This window comes from Balaenoptera borealis, assembly GCF_965194805.1.
Source record: "Balaenoptera borealis genome assembly, chromosome: 2".
NCBI classification, from domain to species: domain Eukaryota; kingdom Metazoa; phylum Chordata; class Mammalia; order Artiodactyla; family Balaenopteridae; genus Balaenoptera; species Balaenoptera borealis.
Genome location: NC_138867.1, coordinates 128,537,272 through 128,553,634, shown reverse-complemented (window position 1 = coordinate 128,553,634; position 16,363 = coordinate 128,537,272). Strand labels below are relative to the sequence as shown.

The window sequence follows — 16,363 nt, the reverse complement described above, 5'->3', positions numbered from 1 at the left end:
CTCTACCCAGTCCCCAGTACCAGTGAAGAAGTGAAGTACAGAATAGCATGAGCAGTACAAGCCAGCAGAGGATGTTATGTGTACTTAGCTACTCATATTTGTAAAAAAAAAAACTTCTGGAAAGATCCACAGAAACTGGTGGTAGTGGTTTCCCCTGAAGAGGTGAGGGTCAGGGGGCTGGGGAAGAGGTGAGGGTCAGGGGGGTGGGTTAGAGGTGAGGGTCGGGGGTGGGGTGAGCTGTTTAGAGGTGGACTTAGATCTCACTGTAGGCAGTGTTGTGTTTTGTCTTCGTGGATATATATATATACACACATACACACACATACATACATACATACATACTTTTAAATGTCCAGCCTGGAGAGGGACAGGGTCAGGCTCAGTGAGTTCTCTCCACTTTGCCTCATGACAGGAGGCAGGACTACCCAGGGGGCTTAAGGCGGTGGAGTCTCACAGACCAAGGACTCGCAGCTCTGTGACCCTGGCAGAATCACTTAACCTCTCTGAATCTCAGACTCCTCATCTACATAATGGGAATGATGACCATCCCTACCTCAGAGTTGTGGCAAGGATGAAGAGAGACGGCACTTGACAAGCAGAAGGCCTTCCCGACAGAGTGAGAAATAGTTTTTATTATCCATGTCATTGAATTCTTTATAATATCATCACCTCACCACCATTAACTACCAGCCCAGTCTTTCCCGGGGAGGCTCACACCGACTCTAGCCCGTCAGAGACTGGGATGACAGTGTCCCCTGGTGGACATGTTGTGAACTGCACCAGATAAGTCTGACCCATTGGAAAAAGACCATCAGTCAAAATTCAGCTTTATTTTTCCCTTTTACCCATCAATATTTCAGCATGTACGACTTAAGGGCAATGACATACTCTTACAGAACAGTAATCAAAATCACGTAATTTAACATTGATAAAATACTATTATCCAAGTACACAGTCCATATTCACATTTTGCCGGTTGTCAATATGGTGTTCTTTATAGGTAACTCTTTCCTGGTCTAGGACCCCTCCAGGATCATAAATGACATTTGATTGCCAGGTCTCTTCTGTATCCTTTAATCTTGAACCATTTCTCCGCCTTTCTTTATCTTCCATGACCCTGACAATTTTAGAGTTCAGGCCAGTTATTTTGCATAATATCCCTCAACATGGATGTGCCACTGTTTTCTCCTTGGGTAGGTTCATGTTAATGTGTTTTTCAGGAATTTCACAGGTGTTAGGCTGTGTCCTTCTCAGGCAAGCAATGTTGGTTTGTCCCAACACTGGTGTTCACTCTAACTCCCCCATTTGTGAGCATGTGGGAGCTGGGAGTCACCTATAGTCACACAGCGAGTCGGAATCCTCAGCTCAGGGGCTTGACAAGCGCTCAGGATACCTGCAGCAAGGCAAGAGCTTCCCCCCAACAGCCAGGGCCTCCTCTGGCCCTGCACTTTGGGTGCCTGTGGGCTGGGGGAACAGCAGGGTTGCTTTCATGGTAGCATCCCACAACAGTCCAGCTGCCTGGACCCCCTTTCTGCTTCACCCATTTCTAATTACTTTTAAGACTTTTTCATTCCATAACTGACACATGCATTTTCATTGTTTTTAGTAAAATATTTCAGCCAAAGCTAAAGTCCCCTTTGAAATCTTCTCCCCTTTCCCTGCCCCCTCTACCAGAGCTAACGAGTTATCAGTTTGGCGTGAGACAGAGATAGCTAGCTACATTGCCAGGAAAAATAATGCAGAATAGCATAAGCAGTACGAGCCAGCAGAGTATGTATGTGTACTTAGTTATGTAGCATTCTCTTTCCACAAATGGTCACACTTAGGTCAGTCTCAAAGATATTTCCTGGTGGGACCTGGAGACTGAGCTGATTATTCTCTCCTCCATCATCATGTTTCAGCATGTGGCCACACGAGTGGCTATTTAGCTGATCCCCTCTAGGTGGACATCTAAGTTGTTTCTAGGGCTTTGCTATTATGGAACACACTGCCCTGTGCACCTGATCCAGGGCTTCTCTGAGGGAAATGCCCACTTTCAGGATCCAACACTGCTCCTGGGGCACCATGTCCCCTGAGTGGTCTCCTCACTTAGGGGATGAGGAGGGTTCGATGTGTCTTTGTTCGCTCAACCTGTTAGAATTGCAGGACTCTTGGGACCTCTGAGAGCACCTGGGCTGGGCTTTCAGAATGTGTTTCAAGGATTCCTAGGGTTCCAAGATAGTATGGTGACAGGAGTTGAACTGATGACAGCCCAGATACTCACCCCAAATCCAACCAGAAACACCCTTCCTGCCTCTACCTGGTTTTCAATTAAGTTTCTCTTTAAAAAACAAAAGGCTGTTTTAAAATTCAAAAATCTCTGATGTAGCCTGACCACCTACCCAGCACCGGAATCCTATCTGTATCATGCAGATCCACTGCTCCCATTAATGCAGCCTCCACCCATGTTCTTGTTGCCCCACGACCCATACCAAGCTCCCAGCTGGCAAACCCCAAACAGGTGTCTGCAAGTGCCGCCCTTGTACCATTGGGGTTGGTGTTTCGCTGTGCTCCCGGCTGTGTCCCAGCACGCCCAGCCGTCCACAGTTCTGTGGAGCTTCTGTGGCTCATCCTTCGTGGCCTGATTCAGTGTTCCCACACTTTCCTGTGCGGCAGGGAGTTTGTTTAAAAGCCACATTTCTGGGTCTCTCTGCCAGAGGTTCTGACTGAGTGGACGGGACTGGGGGAGCCTGGGAATGTGCATTTCATAAAGTTCCACAGAGGCTCCTGCCTCTCTGCTCCCTGCCTCTGCCCCTCCCCCGCAAATCTCAAGCTCAACCAGGCTGGGAGGGCTAGGAAGTCATTTGTTTTTACCCAAAGTTTTCATTCCTCGGACAGCGGGACTCTGAATTAATTAGAACCCGTAGAAGCCCTCTATCTGAGCCAGGGTTTCCCAGAGTGCTGGAGAGGTTGTTAAAATGCAGGTGCTCGGGTCGCACCCCACATCTGCCAGAGAGGAATCTCTGGGGGCACAGCCAAAGAATCTGCATTTTAAGCAAGTTCTCCAGAGTAGCCACTGAGTCCAACTCCTTCCACACCCCTAAGAGATGAGGGAAACTGAGGATCAAAGCATAAGAGTGACTTGGCCCGGTCACATCACACACTGATAGCAGAACTAATTCTAGACTGAGGCTCTTCTCAGTGCTCCATCCCCACCACTTCTCAACCATCTAGCGTGGCTGAGGGCCCTTTGTCACCTGAGACACCCCACTTGGCTGTCCTGGGACAGGCCTCTGCTATCTAGAAAAGCTTCAGTTTACAATCCATTGAATTGATCTTTGATTTGACAAAGTCACCTTGTGTGTACGGGGGCGGCCAGACTGGCTGTGCATGTGAACATCCTTCTCTCCACCCTCCCCTGCGGGCCTTACAAAAGCGTCAGGCAGACGGACAGACGTGACCAACGTGTACAAACAGAACCCCACTTTATTAGCAGTGAGTTCAAGATTGTACATTAATGGAGGGAAGGTTCCCATTTTTAACACAACCCAAAACGGCTGGTTTGAGAGCCCTGACCAGGTGAGCGGGGTAGCGCCCCCCTCTCTACTCCTCTCCCCACTCCCACAAGGGAAAGAAACCTCTGCCTGCTCCCCTAATGTGCCCCGCACCCTCTCCAGTCAGCCCTCTCCTCTCCCCAGGAAATGACATGAATTTCATGCACAAATTACAAAAGGAGCCCTCTTGCTGATAAGAAAAGCTAGCACAGTCATAGAAAACCCTCTCCGCCCTCGTTCTCCTCAAGGGCCACAGAGAGGAAGGAGAGAGGGAGGGATGAACTTATTAGGATAAAACACAGCCAGAGTCTCCCCATAGGCCCTTGACATTGACCCCCACACAAAGCCCATGCCTCTCCCTTGTGGGAACTAAAAAATGTCTCTGGTTGTCTGAGCTGGCGAGGGGAAGCCTCTGGGGGCAGGCAGCCCTGGGCGAGCAGCCTGGGGACCCAGCAGTGCCTCGCAGGCAGTGGTGAGGGGGGCCTGGGACCTCCATCCTCACTTTAACTACAGCAGACCTGCTTCCTTCTTTGACGTCTGAAAATCCATGCTGTAGGCCCATCTGATCATTCTAGATGGAGAAATTGAGTCCCTGGGAGGAAAACTGTCACTCAGCTACTCAGTGTACTCAACTGGGACAAAATTTCACATCTCCTGCCTCCAGCCCAGTGCTCTCCTCCGCAACCGCAGCTTGGGTGGGGCAGCGCCCCCGCGGAGCCCTTCTTTGGTGCATCCCAGGGGCTGGCTCTGCTCCAGTGCACATAGACCATGGGCCTCCAGGAAATGAAAACCCAGAGACCACAAAACAGAGAGAAAGAGAGATGCTCTTTGGTGCCCTGTGTGCCATCACCAGGAGCAAAGCGGGCAGCACAGGATCTTCTGAGTCCGGGATATCTCATTCCCAACAGGCCCACACTGTGTGGTCCAGCCTCTTCTTTCTAGACCCTCCCAGGCGCGGCTGTGATGCTTCCCCCCTCGCCCTCTCCAGCTCTGGCCGGCCCCTCTGCTGATTTGGCACTTGGTACCGGTGACAGCAGAGGGGCATCTTAGGATGGACTGAAGTTTTCAAGTCAGCACAAAAGGTACCAATCCCCATAGCCTAAATTACCCTTGCCAATACAGGGGTTAGAGGAACTTGTTCTATGACACCATGAAGAAACAGACAAATCCAGCATGTGGGACTTCTATAAGACAGCAGCCTGCTAGCCTCCGAAATAATGTCATTCAAACAACCAGAGTGAGCAGAAGGGAAAGTTTACTGACTTGAAAGAGATTTTAGAAAACACAGTTCCAAGATGCAACATGTGTACCTTAACTAGTTCCCGATTCCAAAACCAGGTATAAGTTATTTGGGAGAACTGTGAATATGGATTGATTAGCAGATGTTGCTAGGAAATTACTGTTGTGATACTGGGTGTGATACTGGGCCAATTGTAGGAGAATGTCCTAACTCTTAGGAGATGCAGGCTGATGCATTTGGGGTGGAGTCTCATTATATTTGCAACTTTTAAACTAGTTCAGAAAAAATATGCTTGTACAGAAGGAAAGATTAAAATGTGGCAAAACATTAATTTTAAGTCTGAATGGTGGGCAGTGGGAGTTCATTATAAAATATTTGGTACAACATTTACTTATTTACTTGCTTTTTCTCCTAACAAACCTGCGGGGACAGCTCGATGTTGGGACCGGCAATCTCTGCGAGTCAACCTAGCGGTATTCTTCTACTGGGGACAAACCACTGCTCCCCCAGCTGGGCCCCAGAGGCACTGGCTGCTCCTACTTAGAGCTCGAAAGAGATCAGTCTTTTTAAACCTCAGACTCTTTCTCCCGGCACAAGAGGCCCGCACTGTGGGCAGCTCTAGAGCCCCGAGTGACGGAGGCAGCTGCAGGTGACACATGCCACCTGCACCGAGCTTGAGGCACAGGTGTGTGGAGGAGATGGCAGAAGGGATGGTAGAGTTTTTTTTCTTGTTTTTGGCCAGTGACTTAGTAAACATGGAAGATGCTGAGGATACTGCGCCCACTGACCTCTGGTTTTCTCCTCTCGTTGTGGGGGGGGGGGGGGGGCGTGGTCTGTGTGCTCAGCGGCTGAGAGAACCTAGAGGGACTTCTCTCCCCTCCCCAGTACCTACCGGTCCTGGAAGTGGGCTCTCGAGAGAGATTCATTAGTGGGAAGGGAAAAAGTAGCAGTGACAAGACAGACTTAAAACATGTGACAGGTCAAGTCCCCAGACTCCCAGAAGGGCCTGGACAAAAGTCTCCAGCATTTCCTCTGCTACCACAGGGCCTCAGACCTGCCTGTTTCTTCCTCAGGCCAGAGGACAAGGGGAGCGGACCTGCCCGCCCCACGAGGACAGGCTCCGGGCAGCCTGCCCAGGTGTCCAGGCCCAGAGGGAAGATCTCAGACGGTGGGAGCTGTGACGTCCTCGCGGGTCACGGAGCAGAGCCCTGCGCTGACAGATGGGAAGTGAGGCCCAGGTTTTGCACCGCGGAAGCCGCTGCCCGCTCTGGGAGTCTGGTTCCTGGTGCAGGTAAGTCTTCACAAGCGTACACGCAGACACGCCACCCTGCCCTCAGACACTCCGCTCCTCATCTCCTGCAGGGTTAGCAGCGCCCAGGGTTCCCGGGTTCTAAGGCCCCAGTGAGAAGCATGATGGAAACGCTTCACTCAGGAGACAGCAGAGCCATATGCAGCCGGCCCCGTAGGACATTCCACTTCTCCATCCCAGTGGAGACCCTGGGAACTAAGACCCAGGCTCCCAGGCTGGGAAAGGACCTTTTGAGGTGGGGAGAGCACGACAGGGATGCAAATGCAGATCTGCAACTGAGAAGGCTCAAAGGCACCCTGGCTGGGAAGGAGTGGTTTGTCCCCATATCCTGGAATGACCAAGGGCGTGACTAAAGGAGGGACAGCAACCTGGCACAGAGTAGGGTCCCAAGGATGGGCTCAGAGGCAGTGTGGCATTGGAAGAAGAGCACTGGGCTCGGAATAGGGAGCCTCGAGTTCAGTTCTGGGCCCTGCTCCCCATCAGTTCTGTGACATCAGCCCCGGAGGCCATCTCCCATTTCTGGACCTGTGTCCATACCCGTTGAAGGACCCTTCAGCCCCAACATGCTAGAGTCTTCTGAACAAGACAAGGCTCTCCAGAAAGGATTTCCCAGGTGTCAGTTCAAAGCTGAACTGGCAGTGGGAGGGGCTGGGGAAAGGCACCCCAGCCTTAGTCACTTCACATTGTTAAAAGATGGGGGCGGGAGGGGTGGGTAGGAGCAGGCCCCAACCAGAAAATAGCCCAGAGATCCCCTTGTCTGCAGGGGGCCTGGAGGCAGTTCTGTGGCTCCCAGGGCAGCTCCCAACCTAGCACCATGTGAGGGAAAGGGGAACAGGCCAGCCTTTAAGCCCCGGGGTCTCCTACCCCATCCTGGCTGTTTCCTTTGGCCAAAAGTGCCCCAGGGTCACCGCGCTTCATGAAGCCAGATCTCCTGGAAAGAGTAGGTCTTGCTTATGCATCTCGCCACCTGTTCACCCGGGGCAGCCATGGCACTTGACCTCTCCCAGGGCACTTCCATACTGTGTCCTTGAGGCCTCCACACATGAACATGGACCCCCTGCCCTTCCATCCCATTCTCTAGCACTGAGATATGACGCACTTTGGGACTGGGGTTTGCCACCATTTTGTACGACTGAATTAAAAACAAACCCAACCAAAAAAAATATAATATATATATATACATGTTATATATATATATGTAACACAGTGCGACCCCAGCACCCAGGGCATAAACTCTGGCACCAAGAAAAAAAAATATTAAAATACTTTAGCTTCTTAGTATTTGGGAGGTTAAGGGGCTCTCTAGAAACCCTTGGCCACAGGCAGCTGGGCGCAAAGCAGGGATGGCGGTCTCCTCAACTCTGCCCAGCATCTGCCAGAGGCCAAGGCCAGGTGGGCTTAGGGACAACATATGTACACTGGAACATGTATACGGCCGACTCCATGACCGCCTCAGTCTTTTACCACAGGAAACACCACACATGTCATATCCCAGGGGGAAGAAACGGGGTAGGGTTGAGGCCTGGGTCTCTGGGTCCAAATGCATGGCAGTGCCCCAGGGCCCTGAAGGAGGCCTTTAGGACTGGGTGGGTACTGTAGGAACCAGCGATTCTTTCTCTAAAGAGGGAAGGTGAGATGGGAAGGTATGAAGCAGAATGGGTGTGGAGGTCAAGCGTTCTCTCGAGGTGGACACACTCACACCCAGCCTAGGGGACCACCTCTGGGTTCCCAGCTGACCCCTCTGAAGAGCCTGGCTTGAACCATCAGGGAAACGTCCAATCTCTCTCCCTGGTTTGGCAAAAGCCCCAGCTGGGCTCTTCTCCTCGTTGGCTGGAGGACAGGGAAAATAGGGCAGCTAATACTGAGTGGACACCCTACTGGAGCAGGGAGTGATGGGACGGAGAGGGTACGGTGGGTAGAACACAGGGACGGAAAACAGAGTCTTGTGGACTCCTTCCTACCAGCTTGTGGTCTTCCACCAACAGGAAGTGGCCTCCTCATGAAAGACTATGAGCAGAATGGACCCCAGTTGGCGAAGGAGGTCCTAGAGGCCACCAACCCAGCAACCCAGCACTGGACGCTCTGAGGCGCGTGTGGACCTGCCTGGGCTCTTCTCCTGGCCCTGCCTGGGCCGCAGCAGAGTATTGCTTGTAAGTTGCTTGGCCAGCCCGGGCCCAGCTCCCCACTCTGCAGGTCAGTCTGGCTCAGCGTGTGGCGGGACGTCCCTGCCGTCACATTCAGTCTGGCGGTGGTGGCCATGGCTACCTGGTGTTCTGGAGCTCCTCCCGTAGCCAGGTGGGCAGTGTCTGGCCCATCTTGTACAGCAGCTTGGAAAGCTCGACATTGTGGTCCCGGTAATAGTCCTTCAGGAAGGCGCGGGACTGTAACAGGAAGGAAAGCTCAGATCCTGGTCGTGTGCTGACTCAAGAGTGACACCCCCCCCCCCCCCGCTTCTTTAAAACCACCATCCTGTTGGCATCCTCCCACACTCCCGTTATTTATTCACAATCTTCTTCAAAATCACAACCTTCAAAAGAAAACTCATATAGTAGGAGCACCAAAATATAGCACACAAAGTCAAAATTCTTGTGATAGGGAGAAGAGAGACAGAATTAAAACTAGGAGCAAACAAGAAAAGAGAAACATAGTATTTTGTTGAGGATTTTTGCATCTATGTTCAGGAGTGATACTGGCCTGTAATTTACTTTTTTTGTGGTATCTTTGTCTGGTTTTGGTATCAGGGTGACAGTGGCCTCATAGAATGAGTTTGGGAGTGTTCCTTCCTGTGTAATTTTTTGGAAGAGTTTGAGAAGGATGGGTGTTTGCTCTTCTCTAAATGTTTGATAGAATTCGCCTGTGAAGCCATCTGGTCCTGGACTTTTGTTTGTTGGAAGATTTTTAATCACAGTTTCAATTTCAGTATTTGTGATTGGCCTGATCATATTTTCTATTTCTTTCTGGTTCAGTCTTGGAAGATTGTACCTTGCTAAGAATTTGTCCATTTTATTGGCGTATAGGTGCTTGTGGTAGTCTCTTATGATCCTTTGTATTTCTGTGGTGTCAGTTGTTACGTCTCCTTTTTCATTTCTAATTTTATTGATTTGAGTCCTCTCCCTTTTTAAAAAATACTTATTTTATTTTTAATTTTTGGTTGTGTTGGGTCTTCGTTGCTGTGTGTGGGCTTTCTCTAGCTGCGGCGAGCCGGGGCTACTCTTCGTTGTGGTGCGTGGGCTTCTCATTGTGGTGGCTTCTCTTGTTGCGGAGCACTAGCTCTAGGCGCCTGGGCTTCAGTAGTTGTGGCGCACGGGCCTAGTTGCTCCGCAGCATGTGGGACCTCCCCAGACCAGGGCTTGAACCCATGTCCCCTGCATTGGCAGGCGATTCTTAACCACTGCGCCACCAGGGAAGCCCTCCCTTTTTTCTTTGAGTCTGGCTAAAGGTTTATCAATTTTGTGTATATTCTCAAAGAACCAGCTTTTAGTTTTATTGATCTTTGCTATTGTTTTCATCTCTATTTCATGTATTTCTGCTCTGATCTTTATCCTCAACAAAATACTAGCAAACTGAATCCAACGATACATTTAAAGGAGCATACACCATGATCAAGTGGGATTTATCCCAGGGATGCAAGGATTTTTCAATATCTGCAAATCAATCAGTGTGATACACCACATCAACAAATTGAAGAATAAAAACCATACGATCATCTCAGTAGATGCAGAAAAAGCTTTTGACAAAATGCAACACCCATTTATGATTAAAAACTCTCCAGAAAGCGGGCATAGAAGGAACCTACCTTAACATAATAAAGTCCATATATGAAAAACCTACAGCTAACATCATTCTCAACGGTGAAAAGCTGAAAGCATTTCCTCTAAGATCAGGAACAAGACAAGGATTCCACTCTTGCCACTATTATTCAACATAGTTTTAGAAGTCCTAGCCACGGCAATTAGAGAAAAAGAAGAAATAAATTGGAAAAGAAGAAGTAAAACTGTTACTGTTTGCAGATGACATGATACTATACACAGAAAATCCTAAAGATGCTACCAGAAAACTACTAGACCTCATCAATGAATTCGATAAAGTTGCAGGATACAAAATTAATACACAGAAATCTCTTACATTCCTATACACTAACAAAAAATGAAAGATCAGAAAGAGAAATTAAGGAAACAATCCCATTTACCATCACATCAAAAAGAATAAAATACCTAGATGTAAGGCCGGATAGTATAAAACTCTTAGAGGAAAACACAGGCAGAACACTCTGACATAAATCGTGGCAAGATCTTTTTTGATCCACCTCCTAGAGTAATGAAAATAAAAACAAAAATAAACAAATGGGACCTAATTAAACTCAAAAGCTTTTGCACAGCAAATGAAACCATAAACAAAACAAGAAGACAACCCTCAGAATGGGAGAAAATATTTGCAAATGAAGTGACCAACAAGGGATTAATCTCCAAAATATATAAACAGCCCATGCGGCTCAATATCAAAACAACCCAATCAAAAACTGGGCAGAAGATCTAAATAGACATTTCTCCAAAGAAAACATACAGATGGCTAAAAAGCACATGAAAAGATGCTCAACATCACTAATTATTAGAGAAATACAAATCAAAACCACCATGAGGTATCACTTCACACCAGTCAGAATGACCATCATCAAAAAAAATCTACAAACAGGGGCTTCCCTGGTGGTGCAGTGGTTAAGAATCTGCCTGCCAATGCAGGGGACATGGGTTCAAGCCCTGGTCCGGGAAGATCCCACATCCCACGGACCAACTAAGCCCGGGCACCACAACTACTGAGCCTGTGCTCTGGAGCCCGTGAGCTACAACTACTGAGCCCATGTGCCACAACTACTGAAGCCTGGGTGCCTAGAGCCCATGCTCTGCAACAAGACAAGCCCCCACAATGAGAAGCCCGTGCACCACAACGAAGAGTAGCCCCTGGTCGCCACAACTAGAGAAAGCCCACACACAGCAATGGAGACCCAATGCAGCCAAAAAAAAAAAAAAAAAAAATCTACAAGCAATAAATGCTGGGGAAGGTGTGGAGAAAAGGGAACCCTCTTGCACTGTTGGTGCGACTGTAAGTTGATACAGCCACTATGGAGAACAATATGGAGGTTCCCTAAAAAACTAAAAATAGAATTACCATATGACCCAGCAATCCCACTACTGGGCATATACCCAGAGAAAACCGTAATTCAAAAGGACACATGCACCCCAATGTTCATTGCAGCACTATTTACAATAGCCAGGTCATGGAAGCAACCTAAATGCCCATCGACAGACGAATGGATAAAGAAGTGTGGTACATATATACAGTGGAATATTACTCAGCCATAAAAAGGAACGAAATTGAGTCATTTGTTGAGACGTGGATGGATCTCGAGACTGTCATACAGAGTGAAGTAAGTCAGAAAGAGAAAAACAAATATCGTATATTAACGCATGTATGTGGAACCTAGAAAAATGGTACAGATGAACCGGGTTGCAGGGCAGAAGTTGAGACACAGAGAACAAACGTATGGACACCAAGGGGGGAAAACTACGGTGGGGTGGGGATGGTGGTGTGCTGAATTGGGCGATTGGGATTGACATGTACACAGTGATGTGTATAAAATTGATGACTGATTAAAAAAAAAACAAAAAAAACAAAAACGGAGTGGTGCAGAAGACCTAAATAGACAGTTCTCCAAAGAGGACATACAGATGACCAACAGGCACATGAAAAGACGTTCAACATCACTAATTATTAGAGAAATGCAAATCAAAACTACAATGAGTACCACCTCACACTGGTCAGAATGGCCAAAATCAAAAATCTCCAAACCATAAATGCTAGAGAGGGTGTGGAGAAAAGGGAACCCTCCTACACTGTTGGTGGGAATGTAAATTGGTGCAACCACTATGGAAAACAGTATGGAAGTTCCTTAAAAAACTAAAACTAGATACAATATGATCCAACAATCCTCCTCCTGGGCATATATCCAGAAAAGACAAAAACTCTAATTTGAAAAGATACATGCACCCCAATTTCATAGCAGCACTATTTACAATAGTCAAGATGTGGAAGCAACCTAAGTGTCCATCAACAGATGAATGGATAAAGAAGATGTGGTATATATATACACTATGAAATATTACTCAGCCATAAAAAAGAATGAAATATTGCCATTTGCAGCAATGTGGATGGATCTAGAGAATATCATACTAAGTGAAGTCAGACAGAGAAAGACAAATACCGTATGATATCACTTAATATGTGGACTCTAAAGAATAAATCTATTTACAAAACAGACTCAGAAAACAAACTTATGGTTACCAAAGGGGAAAGGGAGGGGGGAGGGACAAAGTAGGAGTATGGGATTAACAGGTATACTGCTATATATAAAACAGATAAGCAACAAGAATTTACTGTATAACACAGGGAACAATATTCAGTATCTTGTAATAACCTATAATGGAAAATAATCTGAAAAAAAAATATATATATCACTGAATCACTTTGCTGTGCACCTGAAACTACCACAATATTATAAATCAACTATACTTCAGTTCTTAAAAAATTATCAAGGGGTAATGGAAAAAAAAGGGAAATGTAACCAGAGTCACAGTGTGTGCCCTTTCCCCTATATCCTTATACATGCCGTCCTTTCCTACAAGAATGCCTTATCCTTCCATGCCATAGGTCCAAATACTACTCCATCCTTCCAGGCCCAACTCGAGAGACACCCCCCCACCCCCCCCACCTCGTCTGAGAAGCCTTCTTACCCATCCAACTTCAAGTGGCATGTCCTTGTTCTGAAGTCTCACAGCACTTGTTCATACCTAACTACACAAAACACTTCCTCCCTTGTATTCTACTTATTGGCACATGTGACTCATTTCCCTCCTAGACTAGGAGCTCCTTGAAGGCAAAGAACAGGTCTGATTCATTCTCAAAGCCCCGTAGCATTCAGCCCTTGTAGAAGAAATACTCATTTGACTAAATCAATTCTGATCCACCATATCCCCTAGCCCACATTTCCTCCTGCTAAGAACACCACCCAAGAAATGCCAAAGCCATTGAGTGCTGGGTGTCAGGTAAAGAGAAGACTCCCTCCAGTACAGGGACCCCCATCATTTATTCCCCTGCCGCAGGCAGCAGGTCTGCTACTTACATCCAAGTCCATCTCTGGGTACTTCCGGCCCTTGCTTTTGCCTAGACACTTGGTTTTTCCTCCTTCGAGCAGTTGGCACCAAAATCCTTTCTTTGGATCAAACCTGTGAAGGTGGGGAAAGCCTGTGGATGGGAGCTGGCCCGGCCCAGCCCAGCCCCTTCCCACTTCAGGCAATGTTCACAGACCTCAGGAATGGCAGAGCCTACTAGAAAATCACAGGATCCACTCCCATATGCACACTCTGGTCTGTGGGACTGATACTTGCATCTGTTTGCCCAAGCTTTGGCTCTGGGCTCCACTAAACACACCTGCCCCCTCTTCCCAGCAGAAGGCAGGCCGCATGCTCTGAGATCTCTCTTCTCCTGACTGGGCAGGCTCAGTTCCTGCAGCAAATCCCTAACATGAACACTTCCCATCCTTCCTTATTCTGGGGATCCTCTTAGCACTCTCCAACTCAGGGGTGAGAACCCAGTAGGGGGAAAAAAGTTTAGTGGAGGTTCTTTTGCTTTTTAATAAATGCAATCTTTATCAAGAAATGCTGTATCTACAGTTGCATTTAAGCATGTGCGTCACTGGAATGTTGTGTTTTTTTTAAAATAAATTTCAGAAATGATAGAGCAAGACTGCCTTCAGAATTGAAGTCATGCTGGACCTTCAAAGGTACTTTTGGGAGAGGACATCTGATGCTGTCATGGGGAGGAGAGGCATAATGGCATCAGAATTCAGTCCCAGATCAGGAACCATTAGGAGGTTCTTGGGCATGAGGACAGAAGGAAAACAGAGTTCACATTTGGCAGGAAAGGGAGACGGGGATTTTTGAATGGGTCCCAGGGTAGGCACACGTGATGGTAATGGTGGTGGTGATGATGATGAGAGTAGCTATCATTTACTGAGATTAGTACATCCCGTGCACTGAGCCAAGAGCCCCACCCACATGCTTTCATTCAAGACAGTGACTCTCCAGAGGTAGGAATTATTACCTTTATCCCCAATTTACGGAGAAGGAAAGTGAGGCTTGAAGGAACTAAGACACATGTCCAAGGTCCACAGTTAAAGAAGATGTCTGGGATCCTAACCCAGGCATCTCTACTGCCACAGCCATACCCTCAGCTGCTGCTCCTTTCTACCCTCAAAGGGAAGGACTGACTACCGTTCTCCACCTTCCGGTTTCAACTTCCAAAGTAAGGAGAAGGGAATATTCTTGCTGAAGGGCTTTCCTAAGAAGGTAGCTGGGGAAGGTGACTATTTCTCCTTCTCTTGAGACCCCCTCATTCAGATGTGTGTGTCACCTGTCTGTGACCCTCGGAGACAGCCTCTCCCCAGCCCTGAGCCCCTCAACATAGGCTGGCACTTATCCATCTTGGGACAGCGTTCTCAGTGCACTTGCACTGGGTTTTGAGTGATGGGAATGATTAGTCAATGACAATATTTATAGTATCTTTTTCCTTAAATTATATGTAAGTCATAATCTAATGATAAGAAACCCTTGTGGGAATTGGAGTTGCTCATTGCTGGTCTAACTTACTTAGGTAAAACACTCTGAAAATGTTCAGCCCAGAGTGGAAAGAACACCCCAGGTGTAGGACTGACCAGAGTCATCACATCACTTTTTCTTGAGTCAATATCTTTATTAATATGACTCAAGTCATATTAACTTTCCTGCTAAACTGCCATCAGGGACATGCATACTTTCTCACACTTGCTGACTAATCTGTGTTTTTCTCCTAATCATTCAAGCCTTTGGCTTTTGGGCCCAGGTGCCTGCTCAGGACATCCCCCTGTTGAAAGGCCAAGGTAACACTCACGCCAAGGTTTTGTGGTAGTCAATGGTGTTCGTCACCCCAAGGAACTTTTGCACTGTGTCCATCACTTTGGCAGGTTCTGTTCGCAGCAGTTTGCCATCCAAGACCAGAATCTGGAAAAAAAGAAAAAGGAGAGTGTGATCTGAACCTGTTTTCACTCCAGTGGCAAACAGGCCCCCAGTCTTCTGGGTCAGCAGCCATGGTTATAAATTGGGGACCCCACACTCTGTAGACTGCTTCTTCCTCCACCTGTGGACGGGAGATGTCCCCATGCCTCAGTCCTGGGCAGTCTAACTCCCTGCTTTCTGCCGGCTTCCTCTGACCGATGCCATCCTCTCCTAGGGTTTAGGCTGTCGGCAAAACCCTGCCTGCCCCTCATATCCCTGTGACATCCCCTCTCTGCCTCTCTCCAAGTTTCCGGACCACATGTCACTCTCCTGCCTAAATCCTCCAAGGGTTTCCCTAAAATGCCTCAGCAATCTGGCCCCATCTACCTCTGCAACCAGGCTCTCCCTCCGTCACACACGCCTGTCTCCCTCACTCCCAGGGGCCTATCCCAGAACTTTCTGGGTCCCCTTAGGGATACAGAGCCTGTTGTGATGGGACAAGGGCTTGGGATAAACAAGACTGAAACCTTTGAAGACCCCAAAGATCTAACTCTCCAATGACACCATGTCTGGCCCTGTAACTGGTAAAAGAGATTTTGAGGCTCTCTGCTAACCGCCCAGAGCCAGGGCTGTGATTGCCCTCCCGAGGGTCAGGGACAGGCAGCTACCTGGTTGGCGTGAAAGGCGCTGAGCCAGCGCTCGATGTGGGTGGCATACCAGCCGGGGACCAGGCAGCGGTTCTGGAGGGCACGCAGTTTCAAGGATGCATCGGGCGCAGCTGTGATCACCTCGTGGAAGGTGTACTTCAGGGCCACCGGGTCATCATGGGCTCGCTGGTGCTGCAGACAAGGGGAGAGAGAGGGTCAGCATGTCACGTGGAGGGACCAAAGGAAGAGGCTTTTGTGGGACAGAAACCAGGAGGCAGCCAGAAGACCCTGAGCTGGAACCAGGAGCCCCGGGTTCAAGTTCTGGTTCTACCTGTCATTACCCTTTGACTTCAGGGAAGTCATAGCCCCTCGGAGCCCTAGTTTCCCCATCTTTGCAAGATGGGAGTTGGACTAGATCAGAGCTTCCAAATGCTGGTTGCTTCACACCATCTATGCAATTTCTGCCATATCCACAAACCACCTGTACGTGCCAAGTCAACCTAAGTTTCTTTACATTGAATCATCTTTCTTATTCACGTAAATGTATT

General features: G+C 48.2%; 1 protein-coding gene across 5 annotated transcripts in view; it reads right to left on the bottom strand.

Annotated features, from left to right (window-relative positions):
- Positions 1-810: 810 nt before the first annotated feature.
- NDST1 (N-deacetylase and N-sulfotransferase 1) overlaps positions 811-16,363 on the bottom strand; it is an 85,591-nt gene continuing 70,038 nt past the window's right edge. For all 5 annotated transcript variants that reach the window (XM_082381481.1, XM_082381480.1, XM_082381478.1 and 2 more), the window contains 4 exons: positions 15,837-16,007; positions 15,065-15,174; positions 13,260-13,362; positions 811-8,463 (listed from right to left, as the gene is read on the bottom strand). In XM_082381481.1, the coding sequence (XP_082237607.1) occupies positions 8,344-8,463; positions 13,260-13,362; positions 15,065-15,174; positions 15,837-16,007 (504 nt within the window). In that variant the 3' untranslated portion in view covers positions 811-8,343. The remainder of the gene's footprint in view (positions 8,464-13,259; positions 13,363-15,064; positions 15,175-15,836; positions 16,008-16,363) is intronic.